Consider the following 23,604-nt stretch of genomic DNA (forward strand, 5'->3'; position numbering starts at 1 on the left):
AGGATTTGATCCTAATCAGTTGTGTAAATTAATACTTATCACTCAGTAAGATGAAATCCAAATTAAGGGCCTTACATGAATAGTCCCATTTAAGTCAATGTAATTATTTGAGAGAGAAAGACAAACTGCATTCGTTGCATGGCTTTGAAATCAAGATGAAACAGTTGTTGCTGAGACTATTCTCAGTGATGAAATATTGTGATTGGCCCAGAAAAAACAAGGGACAAGGAAGACAGGAAGATAAGGAGAATTTGGATTATGGATAGTTTGTCATACTAACGCTGTGAGCTAGAAACAAACAACCATTTCTGCTTTGAGATTTGTGTTTCTTAGCAAGCTTTCAGTAAAGTCCTAAGGATGGACATTTATAAAAAATTAAGTCACTGCATATCATTTTTAACGTTTCTACGGTCAACATTTCTTATAGAAAATTTAATTTCGTTTTAATCAACCCCTTCCTCAATACATTGTTGGAGACCACTGTCTAACTGCTTCAGTTGCACTTATCATCAGATTCAGCGCAGAGGAATATCTATCTTGGGAGACTGTTTCTGCGTTTGTGTGGAATAGATTTGTTGGTGAGTAGAGAGATTTCAAATAGCAAGCTATGCACCTAAACAAGGTAAATGTAGGAACTATACACTAACAAGATTGCTAGGATGTGTTCCAAAAATGACAATTGGCCAAATTGAACATGTTCATTTTAAGTAGGGATTGATGAATCTCAGAAGTGCAGAGTTTGGGCTGAATTTGGATAAGTATTCAAAAGTTCAAATTCTTATCCAAACAATCTGAAACTCTTGAATTTAAACAATTAAGCTGGAAATTTTGCAAGAATAAATATTTTCATGAGATTACGAGCATGGTGTCTTCTGCATGGAAACTAGAAGGAAACATTATTAATCCAAACATATTCAGAACACAGAAAAGATTGTCAAGTATGATTCTAAAAAAATTAAGTGATGGTACTAGGGATGAACTGTTACATTTTCTCTGTCCCCCTCCCCTTTGCATATCTCTCATTTTGCGCATTTTCACTGATCAGGTTATTAAAGTAAATCATAATATTCTTGGACATACCTCCAGGCCTTTCATGCTCTCCATCTGAATGTAAAAGCATTGAAATAGGCATTCCTACATTCTTAGATCGTCCAGCGACAACAACATTTTTTCCAAATGTTTGTATTCCTTACAGGGAAAAACAAAATAAAAAATAATTCAGTTAGTCTAAAAGATCCAAAAAACCTCACCACTTGAACTTGACATGTCAGCCATCTGAAACAGTAAAGGAACAATTTTATCACCTATTCAAATTTCCTCTCAACGTTAAATTTAGTATATGTACAGTTGATCTACACCATCATTTTACTATTTCTTTTAGAAACATATTTTTTCCCCCTATTTTAGTGTTAAAAGAGGTGTTTTAATAATAGGGAATTTTTGCCCTCTATTTTATATTTTTCTGCAGAACTCATCCAATTTATCACTTAAATTATCTTTCATTATTGAAAACTGAGGTTTAGACAAACTCTAGTACAGGTACTTGCATATGATATTACAAAAATATGCAAAATATATTGGTGACCATAAAATTACATCATGAAAGATCAACGCATTGTTTTGACTATTCTCTCTGTACTCAATTTATTGTACATCTACTGGCTTTAAATATCTTATTCTATCTGCAGAATACTGCTCCATCCATCTTACTAGTCTTTAAATATTCTTTTAATCCTTTCTTTTCCATTCAGACCAGTACAGTAACATAAAAATATAATACGAAAAAGTACGTTTGCTGCCAAGTTTTGAAATGCCAAACCAACTTTTGACAGCAGTAATCTCTTCTGCAGTGCAGAGAGAACACTTATTTCATTTCAATGTATTCAACTAGTTAAATTCAATGACGAGTTCACTGAAAGTTAAGACATCAATTGGGAGTTGAAAAAGAAGGAAAACTTCTTTTCCTCTTCTGATTTATGAATAAAAACTTGGTGAAAGCGCATGGGATCTACTAGTTCAAAAATGTGGAAGCACATGGTGACCAGAAATAATCTGTTCAATTCACTAACTACAGATAATATTTACTTTGTTTAATACATCAGTTAGTTTATCACACGTTTTGAAAAACTTTATTTTACATTTAAAACTTTTCTTCTTATGCACCCAGCACATTTAAGGTAGCTTTATTTAAAAAAAATAAAAATAAAATTCTGTTTTTGTTCATTTTTAATTTAAGTTGAATTTCCATCCAAATAGAATTTGGCACAAATCACAAAAATCACAAAAAGTTAATCTAATAAATAAAGGCATAATCCTTAATTTTTAATATAATAAAATATTTAAAAGTTAAGAATCTCAATAAATAGAAATTAAGTTCAACTAATCTCTTAAATAAATGCATATAATACATCCTCCTGGTTAGTAAAAAGAAGCACCAAATTTATGAAAGGCTATATTTAGTAGCAATTCAACATGTTTTAAAGTATCAGAGGGGTAGCCGTGTTTGCCGCTTTTACAGATCCAGACTAAGAGTCCTGTGGCAGCTTATAGACTAACAGACGTATTGGAGCATAAGCTTTCGTGGGTGAATAACCACTTTGTTGAATGCATGTATTCACCCACAAAAGCTTATGCTCCAATATGTTTGTTAGTCTATAAGGTGCCACAGGACTCTTTGCCATGTTTTAAAGTTTACCAACTAATGAGAATCAGACTTTCGTTAGGAAATAACTAAAAAGAACAAATGCAAAACATAATTCAAATAGTTTATTTAAATCAAGCTTTCCTACTTGCTGATTAAAATTGATTATTTAAATCACTTTGATTTAAATTAATCCATTCTGCTGTATTCTATCATGTAAATTTCCTTGTATATGCCTTCTTGCCAGCATTAATTTTTCTTCTCCAGAACATTTCAATAGACATTTAGTTTCCTACCTGTTCGTTTTATAATTTCCCAAACAGCAGCAGCTGTGGCAGGTATAACAGAAGGTTGATCAAGACACAATCGTCCAATGTTGATAATATGGAATCCATCCACATCCTTTTCAGGTGTGACAATATTGCAGGCTGTTCGTTCATCTATATGATCTGGAAAATTGTTATTTAAAAATTATATTTTTTCTCAACTGCCCACAGAAGTGAGTGCTCCCAGCCCAACTATTTTATTTTTAAGGAAAACCACATGTATTTTATTCAGTTCAACAGTCTGTCAGGTCACCATTATTATTCACCATGAGTAAACTGCCAATCTGATCTGGGGGAAAAATCCTTCCTAACCCAGCATATGGCAATCAGTAGTTTAACGGAGATCGATTTCAAACAGATTTAGTTAAACTATCACAACTTTTGTAACATAGACAAGCCCAGATACCTCATGAGTAAAAATTTAAATCAGTTGTTAAAATATAGCTGTTCATTGTTCTGTGTGAAAATAACATAGTGGTCTCAGTCCAGGTTCCAGTGGATTGATGTCTGTATCACTCAGAAACCACCACCATAAATGACAGTCTAAATGGAGTAGCCAAGGACCAAATGAGAAAGGAGGGTGAATTATCCTCTCACTTTTAGGCTATGTACACTACAGCTTATGTTGGCAGATGTTGCTCAGGTGTATGAAGAAAACACCTCCCTGAGCAGCGTAAGTTAAATTGACATAAGCGCTGGTGTGGACAGTGCTATGCCAGTGGGAAACAGGCTCCTGCCAAAACAGCTACCATCGCTCGTTGGGGGTGGTTTAATTATGTCAATAGGAGAGCACAGAGCAGCATTGGTGCAGCGGTGCTGCTGTAAGCTGCCTAGTGTAGACACAGCCTTAGAGGTGGCCCCTCTAGATCAGTGCAGAGGCCTAAAGGCAGGGCTCTGCAAGAAAGAGGGGAGTTTACAAAGCCACTACTATAACTGTTCTGAGGTTATAGAGAGGACTTCAATCCCCAGGCTTTGATGTGGTACCTTTCACCAGTTCTAAATTCACAAGAAATACTTAATGAACAGCTCTCACCTCCACCCTTGAATCTGTTAATATCGCTGCTGCTTTTCAGACAAAAACAATGACTCCAGAGCTAAAAGTCAGCACACTCCAATCTATTCCCAGAGTCAATCATTATTCAGTAAATCAGACTTTGTCCTACTTACTTATGTTACACCGCCATCATGTGGCTAATTCATTTCACTGATTGAAAACTGTTGAAATTAATACTAGATAACAATACAGTTTTGCACTTAAAAAAATAAAAAATACTTTCCAGCCACAGATCTCAAGACAGCTTATATGTCTACACTACAAAATTAGGTTGATTTTACAGAAGTCGATTTTTCAGAACAGATTTTATGCAGTCGATTGCGTGCGTCCCCACTAAGCGCAGTAAGTCGGCGGAGTGCATCCACAGTACTGTGGCTAGTATTGACCTTTGGAGCGGTGTACCGTGGGTAGCTATCCCACAGTTCCTGAAGTCTCCGCTACCCATTGGAATTCTGGGTTGAGCTCCCAGTGCCTGATAGGGCATATACATTGTCTCGGGTGGTTTTGGGTACATGTTGTCAGTCGCCCCTCCCTCCCACCGTGAAAGCAATGGCAGACAATCGTTTTGCGGCTTTTTTCCTGGATTAACCATGCAGACGCCATAGCACTGCAAGCGGGAGCCCGCTCAGCTCACCGTCACCACTGCTGTTGTGGGCAAGTCTACTGTGGGGGCTGCTGTGATCCAAGTAGCCAATGCAATCACTGACGTTCTGTTATCAAGGGTAGTGACTCTGGGAAACGTGCGGGCCTCTTTAGATTTTCGGTCCATCATATTCCTGTCCTTTGTCACTGGTGAAGAAGTCTTGCAGCCATACATTCCACATGTAACAGCTCCAGGGCTCTTGATCTTTTGCCTTGGCCACATAGCAGCAGGTGCCTTCGCATCAATGGTGAACGGCTCCACCGCTTCCGCTGCAACTCTGCTATCCTGATCTCCTGCGAGCTGGAGGCTTCTGCCTCAGGCTGCTCTCCCAACTTGCAGCACCGCGTGGTCACACCTACCCCAGCCAACCCCTTGTTCCCATGGCTCATGAAGCCTGGACAGTAGTAAGGAGCAGTTCAACTATAGGCTGAGTAAGTGCAGAATGGTGGTAGAATGTGCCTTTGGACGTTTAAAAGCTCACTGGCGCTGTTGGTCAGACCTCAGTGCACCCAACATTCCCATTTTTATTGCTGCTTGCTGTGTTCCATAATATCTGAGAGAGTAAGGGGGAGATGTTTATGGAGGGCGTGGGAGGTTGAGGGAAATCGCCTGGTGGCTGATTTTGAGCAACCAGACACCGATTAGAAGAGCACAGCAAGGAGCGCTGCGCATCACAGACACTTTGAAAACCAGTTTCATGACTGGCCAGGCTACGGTGTGACAGTTGTGTGTGTTTCTCCTTGATACAAACCTGCCCCTTTGTTGATTTTAATTCCCTGTAAGTCAAGCACCCTCCCCCCTTCGAAATAAAGTAACTATTGTTTTGAAACCATGCATTCTTTCTTTATTAATTTTAAAAAATTGAGATAATGGACAAGGTAGCTGTGGGTGGTTTTGAGTACATGTCGTCAGTGACCTCTCCCTCCCTCCCTCCCTCCATGAAAGCAATGATGGACAATCATTTCTCCTGGATTGCCCATGCATACGCCACAGCACAGCAAGCGGGAGCCCGCTCTGATCACCGCTGCAGTTGTGAGCATTATAAACACCTCACATTTGCCCTTGGAGATTTTGGCATATATATTGGCATTACATCTTTTGGAACAGAGTTCTGATAGCACGGATTTGTCTCCCCATACAGCGATCAGATCCAGTTCCTCCCGTTCGGTCCATGCTGGAGCTCTTTTACAATTCTGGGACTGCATGGTCATGGCTGATGAGCTCGCCACGCTGGCCAAACAGGAAATTAAATTCAAAAGCTCCCGGGGATTTTCTGTGTACCTGACTAGTGCATCTGAGTTGAAAGGGCTGTAAAGAATGGTCACAATGGAGCATTCAGGGATAGCTCCCGGAGGCCAATACCATCGAATTGCCTCCACACTACCCCAAATTCGACCCAGCGATGTTGATTTTAGCGCTAATCCCACATCGGGGAGGAGTACAAAAATCGATTTTAAGAGCCCTTTAGGTCAACAAAAATGGCTTCACTGTGTGAACGGGTGCAGGGTTAAATTGACCTAATGCTGCTAAATTTGACCTAAACTCATAGTGTAGACCAGGGCCAAGAGATAGTAAACCTTAAAACCTTTTGTGAAGTATAGATTATTTACTCCCATTTTACAGATGGGGAAACTAAGGCACAGAGAGGTGTCCAAGGTCAAAGAGCAAGACTGGCAGTAAAGGTGGAAACTTGATCTGATTCACAGTCCTGTACTTTATTAATTATTATTATTATTATTATTTGTATTACAGCAGACCTTAGAAACCCCAGTCAGGAGTCAGGGCCCAATTCTGCTAGGCACTGTACACATGTGTACCAAAAAGACAGTTCCTGCCCTTAAGAGCTCACAATCCAAGTGCATGATGAGACAGCAAGTGGACACAACAGAGGAGAACACAAGGCAACAGACTATGATTAGCTCAGTAAGCAGTAGTCACAGCACACCAACTGCCTAGCCATTGCTGAGTCTTTTGTAGGCATCACAGCATGGGTGGGCTTTTAGGAGAGACTTAAAGGAGGATAACAAAGTCTTAGAATGAGCTTTGTGTAAAAATTCACAAAGCATAAGAGATAACATGAGAGAAAGCATGAAGCTGTTTGAAGGAAAACTGGACTAATGGATGATAAAGGTTAGCATCGCCGGCGGAACAGAGGTGAGGTTGATCACTTGATAGCATACAAGATGAAAAGGTAGCATTGAAATATGCCATAAAAAGGCCTTAAAAGCGAAGACAAATCATTTGTTTTATGCGGTAGAGAAGGGGGAACCAATGGAGGAATGCAAAAGGAAGTGACAAAGCAACAAGTCAAGAAAATTATCTTTGCAGTAGTGTTTTCAGTATATTTAACGGGTGGCGGGCAAGATGACTTTTATCAAGACTTGAAAGAAAGAGGTTGCAGTAGTCAAGTTGGGAGATAATGAGAGCCTGCAGGAGAGTTTTAGCTGTGTTGACAGAGAGGAGAAGTTGAATCTTAGGGTGTGTCTACACTGTGAGCTAGCCGTGTGTTACCCACCTCATGTACGTATACTTGCACTAGCTTGCTTCAAGCTAGCATGCTAAAACCAGTAGAATAGCCATGGTAACATGGTCAGAGGCAAGTGGTGGCACAGGCTAGTAGTTTAGCTCAAAAAGAGCTAGCACAAGTACGTGTACAGAAGCTACATATCGCACCCCTAGCTCGTAGTGTAGACGTATCTTTAGAGACATTGTCCAGAAAGAAGCAGCAAGATTTAAATGTGGCCTGGGATGTGTGGATTTAGAAAGAGGGCAGAGTCAAAAGAAGATGCCAGGATAAAGTGACAAGGAGGACCAGAGTGTTGTCCTTGATGACAGAGAGATGTAGGGATGTAGAAGGGTAGTTTGGGAGGAGGTCTACACTGTGGACCTTACAGCCACTGAAAGGTCTCCTGTGTAGTCGCTCTATGCCGGCGGGAGAGAGCTCTCCTGTTGGCATAATTAAATCACCCCCTAACGAGGGCAGTAGCTATGTCGGCGGAAGAGTGTCGGTCAGGGTGTGTTTTTTTCATACCCCTCATCAACAAAAGTTTTGTTGACAAAAGTACTAGTGTAGACATAGCCCTAAAAAGCTTGCTTTAACCATGATACCGTATTTCCTCTGGGAAAAAAAATAAATCTCTCACTTCTATTCTAGCTACTATTTTATCAAATGATGTTTTTCTTTGGAAATTAATTAGTTGGATATTGGTTTGTTTTCACATAGGGAAAAAACATGCAGAAAATGCTGACCAAAGGCTATGATTAGCAGGTATGAAGGGGTCATCTTTAATGAAAAACTTTGTGAGCAGAACAAGTAATCTAAAAACAGAACAAAACGTTCGTATCCCATGAAAATGATAAAGTTGGCCATGGTCAAGTACAAAACAGAAAGATGTTTGACTCAATGCAAACAAAATTTTCTGTGATGCTAATTAAGAGCAAGCACTTTATTTAAAATGTTTGTGCTTCTTTGCCCTGATCTACACTACGGGGTTAGGTCGAATTTAGCCACGTCGACCTAAAGGGCTCTTAAAATTGACTTCTGTACTCCTCCCTGGCGAGGCGAGTAGCACTAAAATCGACCTTGCTGGGTTGAATTTGGGGTAGTGTGGATGCAATTCGATGGTATTGGCCTCCGGGAGCTATCCCAGAGTGCTCCATTGTGACCGCTCTGGACAGCACTTTGAACTCCGATGCACTAGCCAGGTACACAGGAAAAGCCCCGGGAAATTTTGAATTTCATTTCCTGTTTGGTCAGCGTGGTGAGCTCAGTAGCACAGGTGATCATACAGTCCCCAAAGAATCGCAAATGAGCTCCAGCATAGACCAAAAGGGAGACACTGGATCTGATTGCTGTATGGGGAGAAGAATCTGTGCAGGCCGAACTCCAATCAAAAAGAAGAAATGCTAATATATTTGCCAAAATCGCACAAGGCATGGTGGAGAGAGGCTTCAACAGGGACACACAGCAGTGCTGCATGAAAGTTAAGGAGCTCAGCAAGTCTACCAAAAGACAAAGGAGGCAAACAGTCGCTCCGGGTCAGAGCCCCATACATGCTGCTTCTATGATCAGCTGCATGGCATTCTGTGGGGGACCCTACCACTACCCCACCATTGTCTGTGGACACCTGCAAGGGGGGAGTCTCACACAACAGGGAGGAGGATTTTGTGCATGAGGAAGAGGAGAATGCGCAGCAGGCAAATGGTGAATCCGTTCTCCCTGGCAGCCAGGGCCCTTTCATCACCTTAGAGCCAATACCCTCCCAAGGAGGGATCCCCGACCCTGAAGCCGGAAAAGTCACCTCTGGTGAGTGCACATTTGTAACTACACTACAGGGGTTAAAAGCAATTGTGTTTAATGTTTGATTTGCCCTGAACAATTGGGATGCATTCGTGGCCACTACAGATCCTGGAAAAGTCTGTTAACATGTCTGGGGATGGAGTGGGAATCCTCCAGGGACATCTCCATGAAGCTCTCCTGGAAATACTCTGAAAGCCTTTGCAGAAGGTTTCTGGGGTGGGCTGCCTTATTTTGTCCTCCACCGTAGGACACTTTACCACGCCAAGCCAGTAGCAAGTCGTCTGGAATCACTGCAGCACAAAGCATGGCAGCGAATGGTCCTGGGTTTTGATCGCATTCAAGCAACACTTGATCTATATCTTTCTGTGTTAGCCTCAGGAGAGTGATATCCTTCATGATCACCTGGTTGAAATAGGGGAATTTTTGTAAGGGAACAGTAAAAGGACCCCATTCATGCTGGGCTGTTTGCGTTTGGGTAAAAGGGATCATTCTGGAGAATAGCCATGTGGCGGAGGGGAGGGGTGAAGGGATCATCCCAGAGAATAGCCATATGGTGGGGTCAGGGGAGGTGTGTGCTGCACATCCACCCGAAAACCGCAGCCCCTCCTTTTAAATGAGAAACCCAACCGGCATTGCTTGCTATGGGAAAAGAGGGCGCTGCAGTCTGAAACCATTCCCACATGTTATGAAGGTGTAAGAAGCCAACCCTGCATACCCTTTGGCTTACCATGGCTTCCTGGAAACTGAATTCTGTTGCCCAGCCGTGTGTGATGTGTCACCATACCGGCAGGTGCTCAATATAGAAGGCAAAATGCTACCTTGTACCTAAAGCACATGTGCTGTCTGCTGTTAAATTTATTAAATTTTACTCTCCCCTTTTCTCCCCCTGCAGGTGCAAATGTTTCTGTGCTCCCCATATCATCTCCGTCCCTGAGGTTATTGCAGATTAGAAGGTGAAAAAAAAAAGCACTTGAGATGACATGTTTTCCAAGCTCATGCAGTCCTCCCACACTGATAGAGCACAGCTTAATGCATGGAGGCATTCAGTGGCAGAGGCCAGGAAAGCATTAAGTGACCATGATGAGCAGAGGCAGGAGGCAATGCTGAGGTTAATAGGGGAGCAAACGGACATGATGAGGCGTCTGGTGGAGCTGCGCGAAAGCCAACAAGAGCACAGAACCCCACTGCATCCATTGTATAACAGCCTGCCCTCCTCCCTAAGTTCCATATCCTCCTCACCCAGATGCCCAAAAACACGGTGGGGGAGGCTCCAGGCACCCAGCCACTCCACTCCAGAGGATGGCCCAAGCCACAGAAGACTATCATTCAAACAGTTTTGATTTGTAGTGTGGCTACAATAAGCAATGTGGCCTTGTACTTCCCTCCTCCCTCACTCCACCCCACCCCACCCAGGCTACCTTGTCAGTTATCTCACTTTTTATTTTAAATTAATAAAGAAAGAACTCATGGTTTCAAAACAATAGTTACTTTATTTCCTTTGCCAGCTGTGATCAAAGCGGGAAGGGTGGTTGGCTTACAGGGAATTAAAATCAACAAAGGGGGTGGGTTTGCAGCAAGGAGAAACACATACAACTGTCACATCGTAGCCTGGCCAGTCATGAAACTGGTTTTCAAAGCCTCTCTGATGTGCAGCATGCCTAGCTGTGCTCTTCTAATCCCCCTGATGTCTGGCTGCTCAAAATCAGCCCCCAGGCGATTTGCCTAAACCTCCCACCCCACCATAAACATCTCCCCCATACTCTCACAGATATTATGGAGCACACAGCAAGCAGCAATAACAATGGGAATGTTGGTTGTGCTGAGGTCTAACCTAGTCAGCAAACAGCGCCAGCAAGCTTTTAAACATCCTAAGACAGATTCCACCACCATTCTGCACTTGCTCAGCCTATAGTTGAACTGCTCCTTACTACTGTCCAGGCTGCCTGTGTATGGCTTCATGAGCCAAGGGACCAAGGAGTAGGCTGGGTCCTCAAGGATAACTATTGGCATTTCAACATCCCCAGTGGTAATTTTCTGGTCTGGGAAGTAAGTCCCTTCTTGCAGCTGCTCGAACATCCCGGAGTTCCTAAAGATGCGAGCATCATCCACCTTTCCCGGCCATCCCACGTTGAAATGTCCCTTGGGATCCAACAGTGCTTGCAGCACCATTGAGAAGTACCCCTTGCAGTTTACGTACTGGTTGGCAAGGTGGTCCAGTGCCAAGATGGGGATATGCATTCCGTCTATAGCCCCACCACAGTTAGGGAACCTCATTGCAGCAAAGCCATCCACTATGACCTGCACGTTTCCCAAAGTCACCACCCTTGATAACAGAACATCAGTGATTGCATTGGCTACTTGGATCACAGCAGTCCCCACAGTAGATTTGCCCACTCCAAATTGATTCCCAACTGACCGGTAGCAGTTAGGCATTGCAAGCTTCCACAGGGCTATTGCCACTTGCTTCTCAACTGTCAGGGCAGCTCTCAACTTTGTATTCCTGTGCTTCAGGGTGGGGGAAAGCAACTCACAAAGTTCAAGGGAAGTGGCCTTACGCATCCGAAAGTTTCGCAGCCACTGGGAATCATCTCATACCTGCAACACTATGTGGTCCCACTGGCCTGTGCCTGTTTGCTGGGCCCAGAATTGGTGTTCCACTGTATCAACCAGCCCCACTGCTCCCCTGATGTCCCAATTGCCACAATCCATGCTTTCAGGAATGTCTGTGTCCATGTCCTCCTCACAATCATCCTCATGCTGGCGTCTCTTAGCCAGGTTCTGCACATATTTCAGGATAACACGCGAGGTGTTTACAATGCTCACAACAGCAGCGGTGAGCGGAGCGGGCTCCATGCTTGCCGTGCTATGGCGTCTGCATGGGTAACACACGAAAAAAGGCGCGAAATGATTGTCAGCTGTTGCTTTCACAGAGGGAGGGAGAGAGGGGAGACTGACAACATGTACCCAAAACCATCCGCGACAATGTTTTTGCCCCATCAGGCATTGGGAGCTTCACCAAGAATTCCAATGGGCAGCGGAGACTGCGGAAACTGTGGGATAGCTACCCACAGTGCACCACTCTGTGAGTTGATGCTAGCCATGGTATTGAGGATACACTTCGCCAACTTAATGCACTGAGTGGGGACGTACACTGTATAAACTCGATTTCTAAAGATCGACTTCTATAAAATCGACCAAATTTCATAGTGTAGACATACCCTTTGAGATGGAGGGGAATACATAGCAGCTGCCAAATGCCAGTATGACACACAGCACCTCAAAATGAATATGGGGAACCAGGACCCTATCTCTCCCTCAAACCACCCCAAGGAGTGTGTTGGGCTCATCAGGAGAAATATATATGGCCTGCACACTGGGACTCAAGCAAAGGATTGTGTCTAAAAGGTAAAGGCCTAAAATGGTTAAATCTCTTGACATTTGCACTACCAGACTGCATCTGCCATAGTATCCATGGGTGCGCACTGAGTTATGTAAACATGAACATCTCATATGCTTGTCCCATGCTGCACACGCGCCGATCTGAGTGCCACCTGTGAAGGGACACCTCCATGTACACCTATACAGGGGTCACATTAACTAGTGATTTCTGGAGCTCCACTTCTGTGAATTAACAAGTAGTTGGAGCAAATCATTAAGTAGTTCAAAGTACTTCTATCAAGAAAGGTTTAACTCACTTGTAAAATTAGGACTTCCTTGCAGTCAGTAACAGTGAAGCAGTTAGCAAAGCAATCAGATCTTATATTTCTAATGGCCCATTTTTATAATTACTGTTGCTCATATATTTGTGTGTGTTACCTAATCAGTTTTTATTATAACATTTATATTTTAATATGATAAATTATTTTCCTTGACACACATTTAAATACTATATTGTGTCTGTGCAGTGTTCCTATTCTATCCCATCTCACAGAATTGGAAAGGACATTGAAAGGTCATTGAGTTCAGTCCCCTGCCTTCACTGCAGGACCAAGTACCATCCCTTATTTTTGCCTCAGATCCCTAAATGGCCCCCTCAGGGATTGAACTCACAACCCTGGGCTTAGCAAGCCAATGCTCTAACCACTGAGCTATCCTGGGCAGCTGGAGAGCGGTGGCTGCTGGCCAGGAGCCCAGCTCTGAAGGCAGAGCTGCTGCTAGCAGCAGCAGAGAAGTAAGGTTTGCATGGTACGGTATTGCCACCCTTACTTCTGCATGGCTGCCTGCAGAGCCGACCCCTTAGTCAGCAGTCGCCACTCTCCGGCCGCCCAGGTTTGAAGGCGGCAGCACAGAAGTAAGGGTGACATGGTACGGTATTGTCATCCTTACCTCTGTGCTGCTGCTGGCGGGGCATTACCTTCAGACCTGGGTGCCCGGCCAACAGCCACCGCTCTCCAGATGCCCAGCTCTGAAGGCAGCGCAGAAGTAAGGATGGCAATACCGCAATCCTCCTAAAATAACCTTGTGATCCCTTTGCAACTCCCTTTTGGGTCAGGACCCCCAATTTGAGAAACTCTGGTCTCCCCTGTGAAATCTGTATAGTATAGGGTAAAAGCACACAAAAGACCAGATTTCATGGTCCACGACGCGTTTTTCATGGCCGCAAATTTGGTAGGGCCCTACCTATGAACAAAGGCTAAAGGAACTGGAAATGTTTACTTTGGAAAAGAGGAGACTGAGGGGGAACATGATAGTGGTCTTCAAATACTTGAAAGCCTGCCATAAAATAGATGGAGAAAAAATGTTCTCTCTTGCCACAGGGGGCAGGACAAGAGGCAATGTGTTCAAACTACAGCATGGCAGATTTAGATTAAATCTCAGGAAAAACTTTCTAACTGTAAGAACAGTAGGACAATGGAACAGACTGCTTAGGGAGGTTGTGAAAGCTCCTTCACTGGAGGTTTTCAAAAGGAGGCTGGCTAGCCATCTGTCTTGGATGGTTTAGGAACAACAAATCCTGCATCTTGGCAGGTGGTTAGACTAGATGACTCTTGTGGTCCCTTCTAACCCTAGGATTCTATTCTGGGGAAAAATCTGGAACTGGGAATGTGTTGGGATCACCCTGTGGGGATTTTTAAGACTGGTAAGAGACAAGGTGTGGCTGCAGCACACAAGAGACACAGAGCTGGGAGTGACTTATATGCTGGAGGCTGTTTGTGAGCAGTCCAAGCTGGTGGCTTCAGCAGCAAAGCATTGGAAAGGGCACCCCAGGTTACAGGGCGGAGTGACACAGCTACTCATTAGTCTGGACTGTACCCAGGTATGTCACAGCTTCCCCATCCAGTGAGAATAACCCCACCCCCTCTCACACACAGCACAAGGGAGTGGGAGAAAGTCTGCACAATTTATAAAGAGACTGACTTATAGAATAATTCCTGTCCACCTTCCAGAAAATACATGAGATGCACAATATTCTGGGGCATGAACAGATACCTATCCTCTTAATCAGATTAACAGGGAAATTTGTGCATTTGATAAGAAACCTCAGATTCAATAAGAATAATCTCCACTGTTTCATTCATGAGATATAGGACAAAATAAGGAATCAATATTAAATATCAGGTGTAAGCATCACACAGCAGACTCATTATAATCAGCAGTTTCCTCTAAAGAGCTTTTTATACCAATGGGGTGCAGCTTGTATACACAAGTTGTTTACAGTTTTTCCCTTACCATTGCCCAAATTTAAAGCATATAATAAAACTGCATTACTTACCTGGAAGAGGTAGCTGGATTAATATACCATTAACTCTTGAATCATGGTTTAATTTGGCAGTTAGATCTAAAAGTTCTTCCTGAGAAATGTCTTTAGGCTTCAGTATTATCTCACTACAAATGCCTGATAAAAAAGCAAAACAAAAGACATTTGCATAGTGAAAGCTTTTTCTAAGGTGAGCGGTGACATTTTGGGTGAGATTTTCAGAAGTGCCCAGCACTCGCTCAACTCTGCTCCTATTGACTGTCTTCAATGAGCACTTATGAAAATGTCACCTTTTCTGTTTAATTTTAATAGTATGCATATATAATTCATGTGTAACCTTATAAAGAAATTCATAGGAAGTTAAATGTCTTAATTCAGTTAGTCTAACAATATTAAAACAGATTTATATATGTTTGGAAAATCCTAATAAAATAATTTGTCAAGCAACATCATAGAATTGTAGTTGTATTGATATCAAAGTGATTCAGATTTCCATTTACACTGTGGTGTTAATTCAGGAGGTCTGCTTATTCTTCCAATGTAGTCATCATTAAATGTATTTTTCTGCAGGATCTTAGAGGAAACATTTATAATAATAAAAGTAATTCTTCTGTTGATAAGACAATATAACACAATTCTCATTTTGTCTTATATACCAAGTTCTCCATCTTCCCTATGAATTGAAATAATAAAACGATAGGGGAAAAATAAAGATTTTTGCAACATCATATGACATTCCTGAGCAGTTCAATTTTTTTGTTTTGTTTTGAACTTAATACAAAACCTAGTGCATGAAAACGATACAATTTAATCTAAAAATATATAAAGCCAACTGACTATTAGTGGGCCAATTCATTCTTTTCACTACTACAGGTAATAATGTACAAGACAAGTATTTTTGTTTAAAGCCGGTGTTCTTAAGGACACCTATCTGTTTTATATTCTTATACCACACTCATCAACATGGTGTCAGAGCATCCTGTCCCATAGTATAATCTACAACCCTTTCCAAGCAAGGTGAAGATGTCAAAATCGAAGAAGATGAAAATAGGGGTAAAAAGCAAAACTGTAACAGGATGGTCTGCCTCCTTTAAGGTAGTGGGGACGCAGAACCAGCTAGCACTGTTAAAATTAATTATATAATCAGTATATCTCCTGTTATTCCTTTCTTCACTGCTACTGAATTTTCACTGTGATCAAAAGACTGATGTAAGGTAGGAGGTGAAATTCTGCCTCTATAGAAGTAATGTGTCTATTAGGTAGAATGAAAATAATATTGTAGCTGAGCAACTGGCTGCACTACATATATTTGCTAGGAATGACAGTTTTCTTTATGCCGAGATGTAGATGTACTTCTTGTAGTTACACCATAACTGAAGGGTACAAAAACTGATTTTAACCTATTTTTAAAATTTTGTTAGGGAAGACCTGGATCCTTTTTCTCCCTCTCATTTTTCAGGAAGATGGCCTAGATGACCTTATATGCTTTATTTTTGCTTGAGGAGGATAAAAGATGTGATTTTTTTGTGAGGTTCTTTGTGGTTTCACATAATTTTCTTATTGTTTTAATGATGATATCTGAACCAAAGAAAGAATGTGCTTTGTCTTATGAAAATAGGTACCCTCTTTAAGCAAGAATCCTAAGCCCGCTCTAAGGAATATTGAAAGACGTGTTCGTCAGAAAGTTTGGGCAACTTAATCCTAGCCAGCGATATTATTGCTATAAATGATACTTGGTAGAAGCTATTAAAGGGGACTGATTTCAGAAAGATATCCATAGCTAAAGGCATGCATTTTTAAAATAGTATCTAAAGTTAGGCAACTAAATCCTTATTTAATCATACAAATAAGTGGCCTGACTTTCAGAAGTGAACGAGAACTGAGCATGCTTAGAACTTACATTTGAAGAAATGAAGCCAGGCCTTTAGAATGGAGAAATTATCAGCCTCTGAGATGGAATTGTAAGCAGAAGCTTTTCAGAATTTTGATAGTGCAGAAGAGGTAGACGAGTTATGGGGAGTAGCTGTGAGGCAGTGTGGTCTATCGGACTGGGCCCTCAACTGCAGAATCTATGAGCTATTTACACTATTCTTAATGCTGAGACTGCTGCTTTTTGGATTTAGAGGTGTGACGCTGTTGCTTTTATTTATGAATCCAGAAAGAAGGTATTCAATGGCAAAAGGAATTCCACAAGGTACTGTGGCTATAGTTTTATATAATGCCTTGCAATCATGATATTATGATATGAAATTTTCCTACAAAATGTAGCTACTTCTTTTGAGATGTGTCAATTCACAAGCTCAGTTCCCTCAAATTCTAGGATATTAGAACTTGTTTCTAGGGATTCAGGTGGCTGTACTAGTTATAGAGAAAGATTAATTCAGATTGGAAAGGTAATCTCTTAAATTTATCTAAAAGTTTAAAATAAGTTATCCTGGGGTAGCTTTTGGGGAGGACCAGAAACTGGAGTGACTTCCACTTGATTACCTTTCATTATCTGTCTTTCCAGGGCAGGCAAATACAGGGTATTGCCAAAAAGCACCATACAAAGAGTTGAGTAGCCATAAGCATTTCCCCCCCTGTGGTTTCCCTTAGTTTCTGATCTCTGAGGAAAGCATGCAAATAATTTATTCAAAAACATTTAAAGTGTAGAAAATTACTTCATTGTAGGCCAACACCACTCTCATGCCTAATATTAATATAATATGAACATAGTTTTCTTTGTTTGCCTTTTGACTATATTCCTGCAGTATGACAATACAATATTGTCCACAGTATGTAAATCATTGGTATTCAGAAAGGGAAATGATGCAAAATGAATCCAAAGATATTGGTCATTTTGAACAAGAACAAAATCTCTTTCTTAATATGCAGACATTTGTTAAAAGAAAAGGAGTACTTGTGGCACCTTAGAGACTAACCAATTTATTAGAGCATAAGCTTTCGTGAGCTACAGCTCACTTCCTCAGATGCATATCGTGGAAACTGCAGCAGGCTTTATATATACACAGAGAATATGAAACAATACCTCCTCCCACCCCACTGTCCTGCTGGTAATAGCTTATCTAAAGTGATCATCAGGTGGGCCATTTCCAGCACAAATCCAGGTTTTCTCACCCTCCACCCCCCCACACAAATTCACTCTCCTGCTGGTGATAGCCCATCCAAAGTGACAACTCTTTACACAATGTGCATGACAATCAAGTTGGGCTATTTCCTGCACAAATCCAGGTTTTCTCACATCCCCCCCACCCCCATACACACACAAACTCACTCTCCTGCTGGTAATAGCTCATCCAAACTGACCACTCTTCAAGTTTAAATCCAAGTTAAACCAGAACATCTGGGGGGGGGGGTAGGAAAAAACAAGAGGAAACAGGCTACCTTGCATAATGACTTAGCCACTCCCAGTCTCTATTTAAGCCTAAATTAATAGTATCCAATTTGCAAATGAATTCCAATTCAGCAGTTTCTCGCTGGAGTCTGGATTTGAAGTTTTTTTGTTTTAAGATAGCGACCTTCATGTCTGTGATTGCGTGACCAGAGAGATTGAAGTGTTCTCCAACTGGTTTATGAATGTTATAATTCTTGACATCTGATTTGTGTCCATTTATTCTTTTACGTAGAGACTGTCCAGTTTGACCAATGTTTGACTGACCAGTTTGACAAATCAGATGTCCAGAATTATAACATTCATAAACCAGTCGGAGAACACTTCAATCTCTCTGGTCACGCAATCACAGACATGAAGGTCGCTATCTTAAAACAAAAAAACTTCAAATCCAGACTCCAGCGAGAAACTGCTGAATTGGAATTCATTTGCAAATTGGATACTATTAATTTAGGCTTAAATAGAGACTGGGAGTGGCTAAGTCATTATGCAAGGTAGCCTGTTTCCTCTTGTTTTTTCCTACCCCCCCCCCCAGATGTTCTGGTTTAACTTGGATTTAAACTTGAAGAGTGGTCAGTTTGGATGAGCTATTACCAGCAGGAGAGTGAGTTTGTGTGTGTATGGGGGTGGGGGGGATGTGAGAAAACCTGGATTTGTGCAGGAAATAGCCCAACTTGATTGTCATGCACATTGTGTAAAGAGTTGTCACTTTGGATGGGCTATCACCAGCAGGAGAGTGAATTTGTGTGGGGGGGTGGAGGGTGAGAAAACCTGGATTTGTGCTGGAAATGGCCCACCTGATGATCACTTTAGATAAGCTATTACCAGCAGGACAGTGGGGTGGGAGGAGGTATTGTTTCATATTCTCTGTGTATATATAAAGCCTGCTGCAGTTTCCACGATATGCATCTGAGGAAGTGAGCTGTAGCTCACGAAAGCTTATGCTCTAATAAATTGGTTAGTCTCTAAGGTGCCACAAGTACTCCTTTTCTTTTTGCGAATACAGACTAACACGGCTGTTACTCTGAAACCAGACATTTGTTCTTATTCATCACATACCTACAGCAGCAGCTGCCTTCATCTTATTTCTTACATATGTATGACTGGCTGGGTTGTCCCCTACTAAAATGACAGTGAGATGAGGTCTCTTGTTCCCGAGGGACATCCATGATTCTACATCCCTCTGGACTTCTTTATAGACTTCTTTAGAAAGCTGAGTCCCTGAGATAATGATTGCTTCATCACTATAAAGACAACGATACAAATTCAAGCATTAAAAACCTACAATCTTAAGTCAAAAATTTCACAATCAAAATGCCTAAAATACTCAGATCTACTGTATTATATATTTACAAATGTTGGGACCAATGGAGATAGATCTGCTGTTTGAATGATGTATAAATGATAGTATAAAGCTCAAGTATGGCATGCCAGTTGCTTTCTAAGCCATAAAGAAGTGGAAGGTCCTGCGTCCAGAGAACCCCCACACATACAAAAGGGCAGCTCAGCCACCTGTGTGGCACTGTTGCTTCACTTTCCTCAGACACACAGCTGGCTGCATCATGTTAATCCCCAGAAGTCCATGGGATTGGGAATGGAGTCTGGGGATAAAGTCCAAGGGAATCTGATTAGAGATATCCTTCCTTAAAACCTTCCTGTGGCTCCCCTCCTCCCCCCGCCCCACACCCACAAAGTAGGAGATACTCCTGCCCCATACTTAGTTCAAGGCTATAATTGTCCTGTTATTTACAATATAATCCCTTTTATCAGATCTAGATGGTGCCATTTCCTTGCTTTCCCAGGGCCTTCTTGAGATAAGGCGGTGGGTGAGAACTAGCTGGTGGAAGCTCAATCTAGATAAAAGAGGGGATATTATTTCATAGGATGAAGGAACTGAAATCCAACAGGGGTTGGGAATGCTCCATTTATGAGAACAATTAGTTCACCAGAGTTTCTCCAAATTTATAAAGGTAAACATTGTTGATGCAAAATAAGAAGAATTAAAAAAATATAAACAAAGCTAGGTCACAGAGCAGTTGGATTAGATAGTTCTAAAGTCTCTCCTAAATAGGTAAGGCCTTGTCTACACTACAAAAGTTTTGTCGACAAAAGTGATGTCGACACTCAAAAATCGACATAATAAAATCCGAAAGTCATGTTCAGACTCACACCCTCTGAGCAGAGCGCATCCACAGTGGGGGCACTATCATCGACAGTGTGAGCAATGCACTGTGGGTACCTATCCTACAGTCCAGCTCGACACTTTCTGTTGCTAGGTATTGTGGGAAGGCAGAGCGGATCGCGGCGCAGCTTAGGACCAGGCTCAATGTCCCATGATGCATTGCTTTCTGTCCCAGCATTCCATGAGCTTCTGGCTTTCTTTTGCAGCATTTTTGCAACGGTCCTCCTTTGCTGTGCACCCTAGCATCTTTGTGAGAAGGGATGGATCCCGCCCTGCTCTCCTATGTTCTGTTACCTCTCATGAAGACACAGCAGATGGCAGTGCAGTTAATTGTGAAGTTCCTAACTGAAGACGACTCACAGACGCCTGACATGCTACATGATATGGATAGGAGCAACTTTAGATTGCTTTTGGCACTCACAGAACAGCTGCATAGGGTAGACCATTGCTTTTGGGCTCTAGAAACAAGCACTGAATGATAAAATTGTATCGTCATGCAGTGTGGGATCATAAGCAGTGGCTACAGAACTTCCGGATGCGGAAAGCCACCTTCCTGGAACTGTGTGCAGAGCTTGTCCCAGCAATCCGGTGCAAAGACACCAGGATGAGAGCTGCCCTATTGGTAGAAAAGCAAGTGGCAATCGCTGTGTGGAAGCTACCAGTCAGTTGCAAATCAATTTGGAGTGGGGAAGTCAACCTTTGGGGCTGCGTTAATGCAAACGTGCAGGACATTAAATCACATCTTGCTACGAAGGACCGTGACTCTGGGAAATGTGCATGAAATAGTGGACGGCTTTGCAGAAATGGGTTTCCCTAACTGTGGAGGGGCGATAGATGGCACACATATTCCAAATTTGGCACCAGACCACCTTGCGATGGAGTACATCAAAAGGAAGGGGTACTTCTCCATGGTGTTGCAGACGCTTGTGGATCACCATGGGCATTTCACTGACATCAACACAGAGTGGTCCGGAAGGTGCATGACGTACACATCTTCAGGAACACCAGCCTGTACAGAAAGCTACAAGCGGGGACTTTCTTTCCAAACCAGAAGATTCCAGTGGGGGTTGTTGATCCTGGGAGACCCAGCGTACCCCTTACAGCCATGGCTCATGAAACCTTACACAGGACACCTGGACAGCAGTAAGGAGCAGTTCAACAACAGGCTGAGTAGGTGCCGGATGACAGTTGAATGTGCCTTTGGCAGATTAAAGGCACACTGGCGATGCCTTTATGCCAGGTTAGACCTTAATGAGGATAATATTCCCATGGTCATAGCCGCATGCTGTCCTTGCATAATCTCTGTGAAGCTAAGGGTACAAGGTTTTCTTACGGGTAGAGTGTTGAGGCAGACTGCTTGGCTGCTGATTTTGAGCAGCCAGATACCACAACTATCAGAGGATCCCAGAGGGGGGCAATTTGAATCAGGGAGGCTTTGAGACAACAATTTGAAAATGGGAACCAGTGACGTATATCATTGTGATTGGTGCTTCGATGTTACATTACAAGTAGTTTTCCTAGAAAACAATGGTGACATTTGGGGCCTTACGTTCCAGTAAGCACATGATTAACATGCCTGTGCATATATTGGTAGTGCCTGCAATCTCAATTTGCAGGAAACAAAGATGAGTTATCATGTGAAAACTTTGCTTTTATTGCACAAGAAATAGCACACACAAAAGATGCTTGGTGGGAAAGGAGGTACCAGGGAAGGGCAGACTTTCACAGCTGTGTGTAAATCCAGCTATCATTGTGAAAGTTGTCTGAGGGGGTGGAGTGAGGGGGAAACTGAGAAGTCCCGGACAGTGGAAAGGACTGTGCGGGTGGAGTTTGGGTGGGGAGGGGCATGAAAAAGAGTTCTGGATATGCTGCAGGGGAGGGCAGGCTCAGATCTGCTCAGTCTGCAGCATTATTAAGGACTTCAGCATCTGCGTTTGCTCCTCCATTACTTTAATCATCCACTCAGTTGCATCCTTAAACTCCTGATACTCTTTCCTGTCCTGCTGTTTGGCTTCCCAGTTCTCCTTCCATTCCCTTTTCTCTGCATTGGAGCAGTGCAGTACCTCCCGGAATGTGTCTTCTTTGCTGTGTCTTGGGCGCTTTCTTATCTGGCAGAGATGCTCCGCCAGGGTGCGGGGGGTGCTCCTGAAGTCCACATCTACCAAAGCACAAGGGACAATGCATAGAAGCGGGATTGTTAAATTCACACACAGCATTGAAACATCTCAGTTAAATACACTTTTTGCAACATAATCACTTTCTCACTGTCCCTTGGTAGGCACACATCTCTGCGAACACCCAAAGCATGGTGAGTGTTGGTGGGGGTGGGTGCTCCACATGGGGAAAAGAGCACACACTCTGCAAGGGTTGTGGTGTAGCCGACTAGGGAAAACATTCTAAAATTCTCCCACACTTTTCCACAGGCGGGGGTAATTCTAGCAGACATCTCACTACTAAGGGTAAGCAGGGAAACGAGGGTACATCTACTCCATGCTTGCAGCTTCCGCCCTGCTCCCTATGCTGCTCTCCTGTGTGCTGCTTTCGTCCCTGCACAAGAGGTTGCCGAATGGCATGAGAAAATTTCCTACAATGGGAGAAGGAACAAAGCTGCTCTGTTACGGAACTTTCCTGGAGATCTCTCTGGAGGATTCCCTTGAGATCTCACCGTGCATCAACACCCTGTTCCACTGTACCGATTAGTTACACAGGGAAATGTCCAGCTGACAGAAACATAGCCATCCATCCACATTTCTATACACCCAACCCACCTCCACACTATGCAAATCACAGCCATCTCCTCTACTGCTTTGCTTGCCAGAGAGCAACTGCTGAGACTGGCTAGACACCTCTGGAGTGGAGAACAGTTCCTGGCTGCCTGCCCCCCCCCAGGCAACCCGCTCGAGAGCTCCACATCGTCATCTAATTCCACCTCTTCATCAATAACTTTGTCTTCCAGGTTAGGTCCTCCTTCCGCCACCTCCAGGCCCACTGAAGTATCCACGAGGCTCTCGGTGGTGGAGGTGGGGTTGCCTCCGAGGATAGCGTCCAGCTCCTTATAGAACCAGCAGGTCTTAGGTGAAGCACTGGAGTGACGGTTTGCCTCCCTCACATTATGGTATGCTGGCCTCAGCTCCTTTATCTTCGCTCTGCACTGCAGCGGTCCCAATCATAGCCCTTTTCGCACAGGCCTCGAGAAATGTGCCCGAAGGTATCCCAATTCCTACGGCTCAAGCGCAGCTGTGACTGCACAGCCTCCGTTCCCCATATCCTGATTAGATCCAACAGCTCCACAATGGTCCAAGCGAGAGAGAGTGTTTGGTGCGATAACCTGCCATGGTCACCTGGGAAGAAGCAATGAGACCTCTCCAT

At 42.9% G+C, this 23,604-nt stretch overlaps 1 protein-coding gene across 2 annotated transcripts in view; it reads right to left on the reverse strand.

Annotated features, from left to right (window-relative positions):
- The window catches only part of MTHFD2L (methylenetetrahydrofolate dehydrogenase (NADP+ dependent) 2 like), a 67,999-nt gene that overhangs the window by 32,319 nt on the left and 12,076 nt on the right, over positions 1-23,604 (reverse strand). For both annotated transcript variants that reach the window (XM_073340366.1, XM_073340365.1), the window contains exons 2-5: positions 19,113-19,297; positions 14,678-14,800; positions 2,938-3,090; positions 1,081-1,188 (exon numbers count right to left, since the gene is read on the reverse strand). In XM_073340366.1, coding sequence (XP_073196467.1) covers positions 1,081-1,188; positions 2,938-3,090; positions 14,678-14,800; positions 19,113-19,297 — 569 coding nt within the window. The remainder of the gene's footprint in view (positions 1-1,080; positions 1,189-2,937; positions 3,091-14,677; positions 14,801-19,112; positions 19,298-23,604) is intronic.

Source organism: Lepidochelys kempii, chromosome 4, assembly GCF_965140265.1.
Source record: "Lepidochelys kempii isolate rLepKem1 chromosome 4, rLepKem1.hap2, whole genome shotgun sequence".
Classification (NCBI taxonomy): Eukaryota; Metazoa; Chordata; order Testudines; family Cheloniidae; genus Lepidochelys; species Lepidochelys kempii.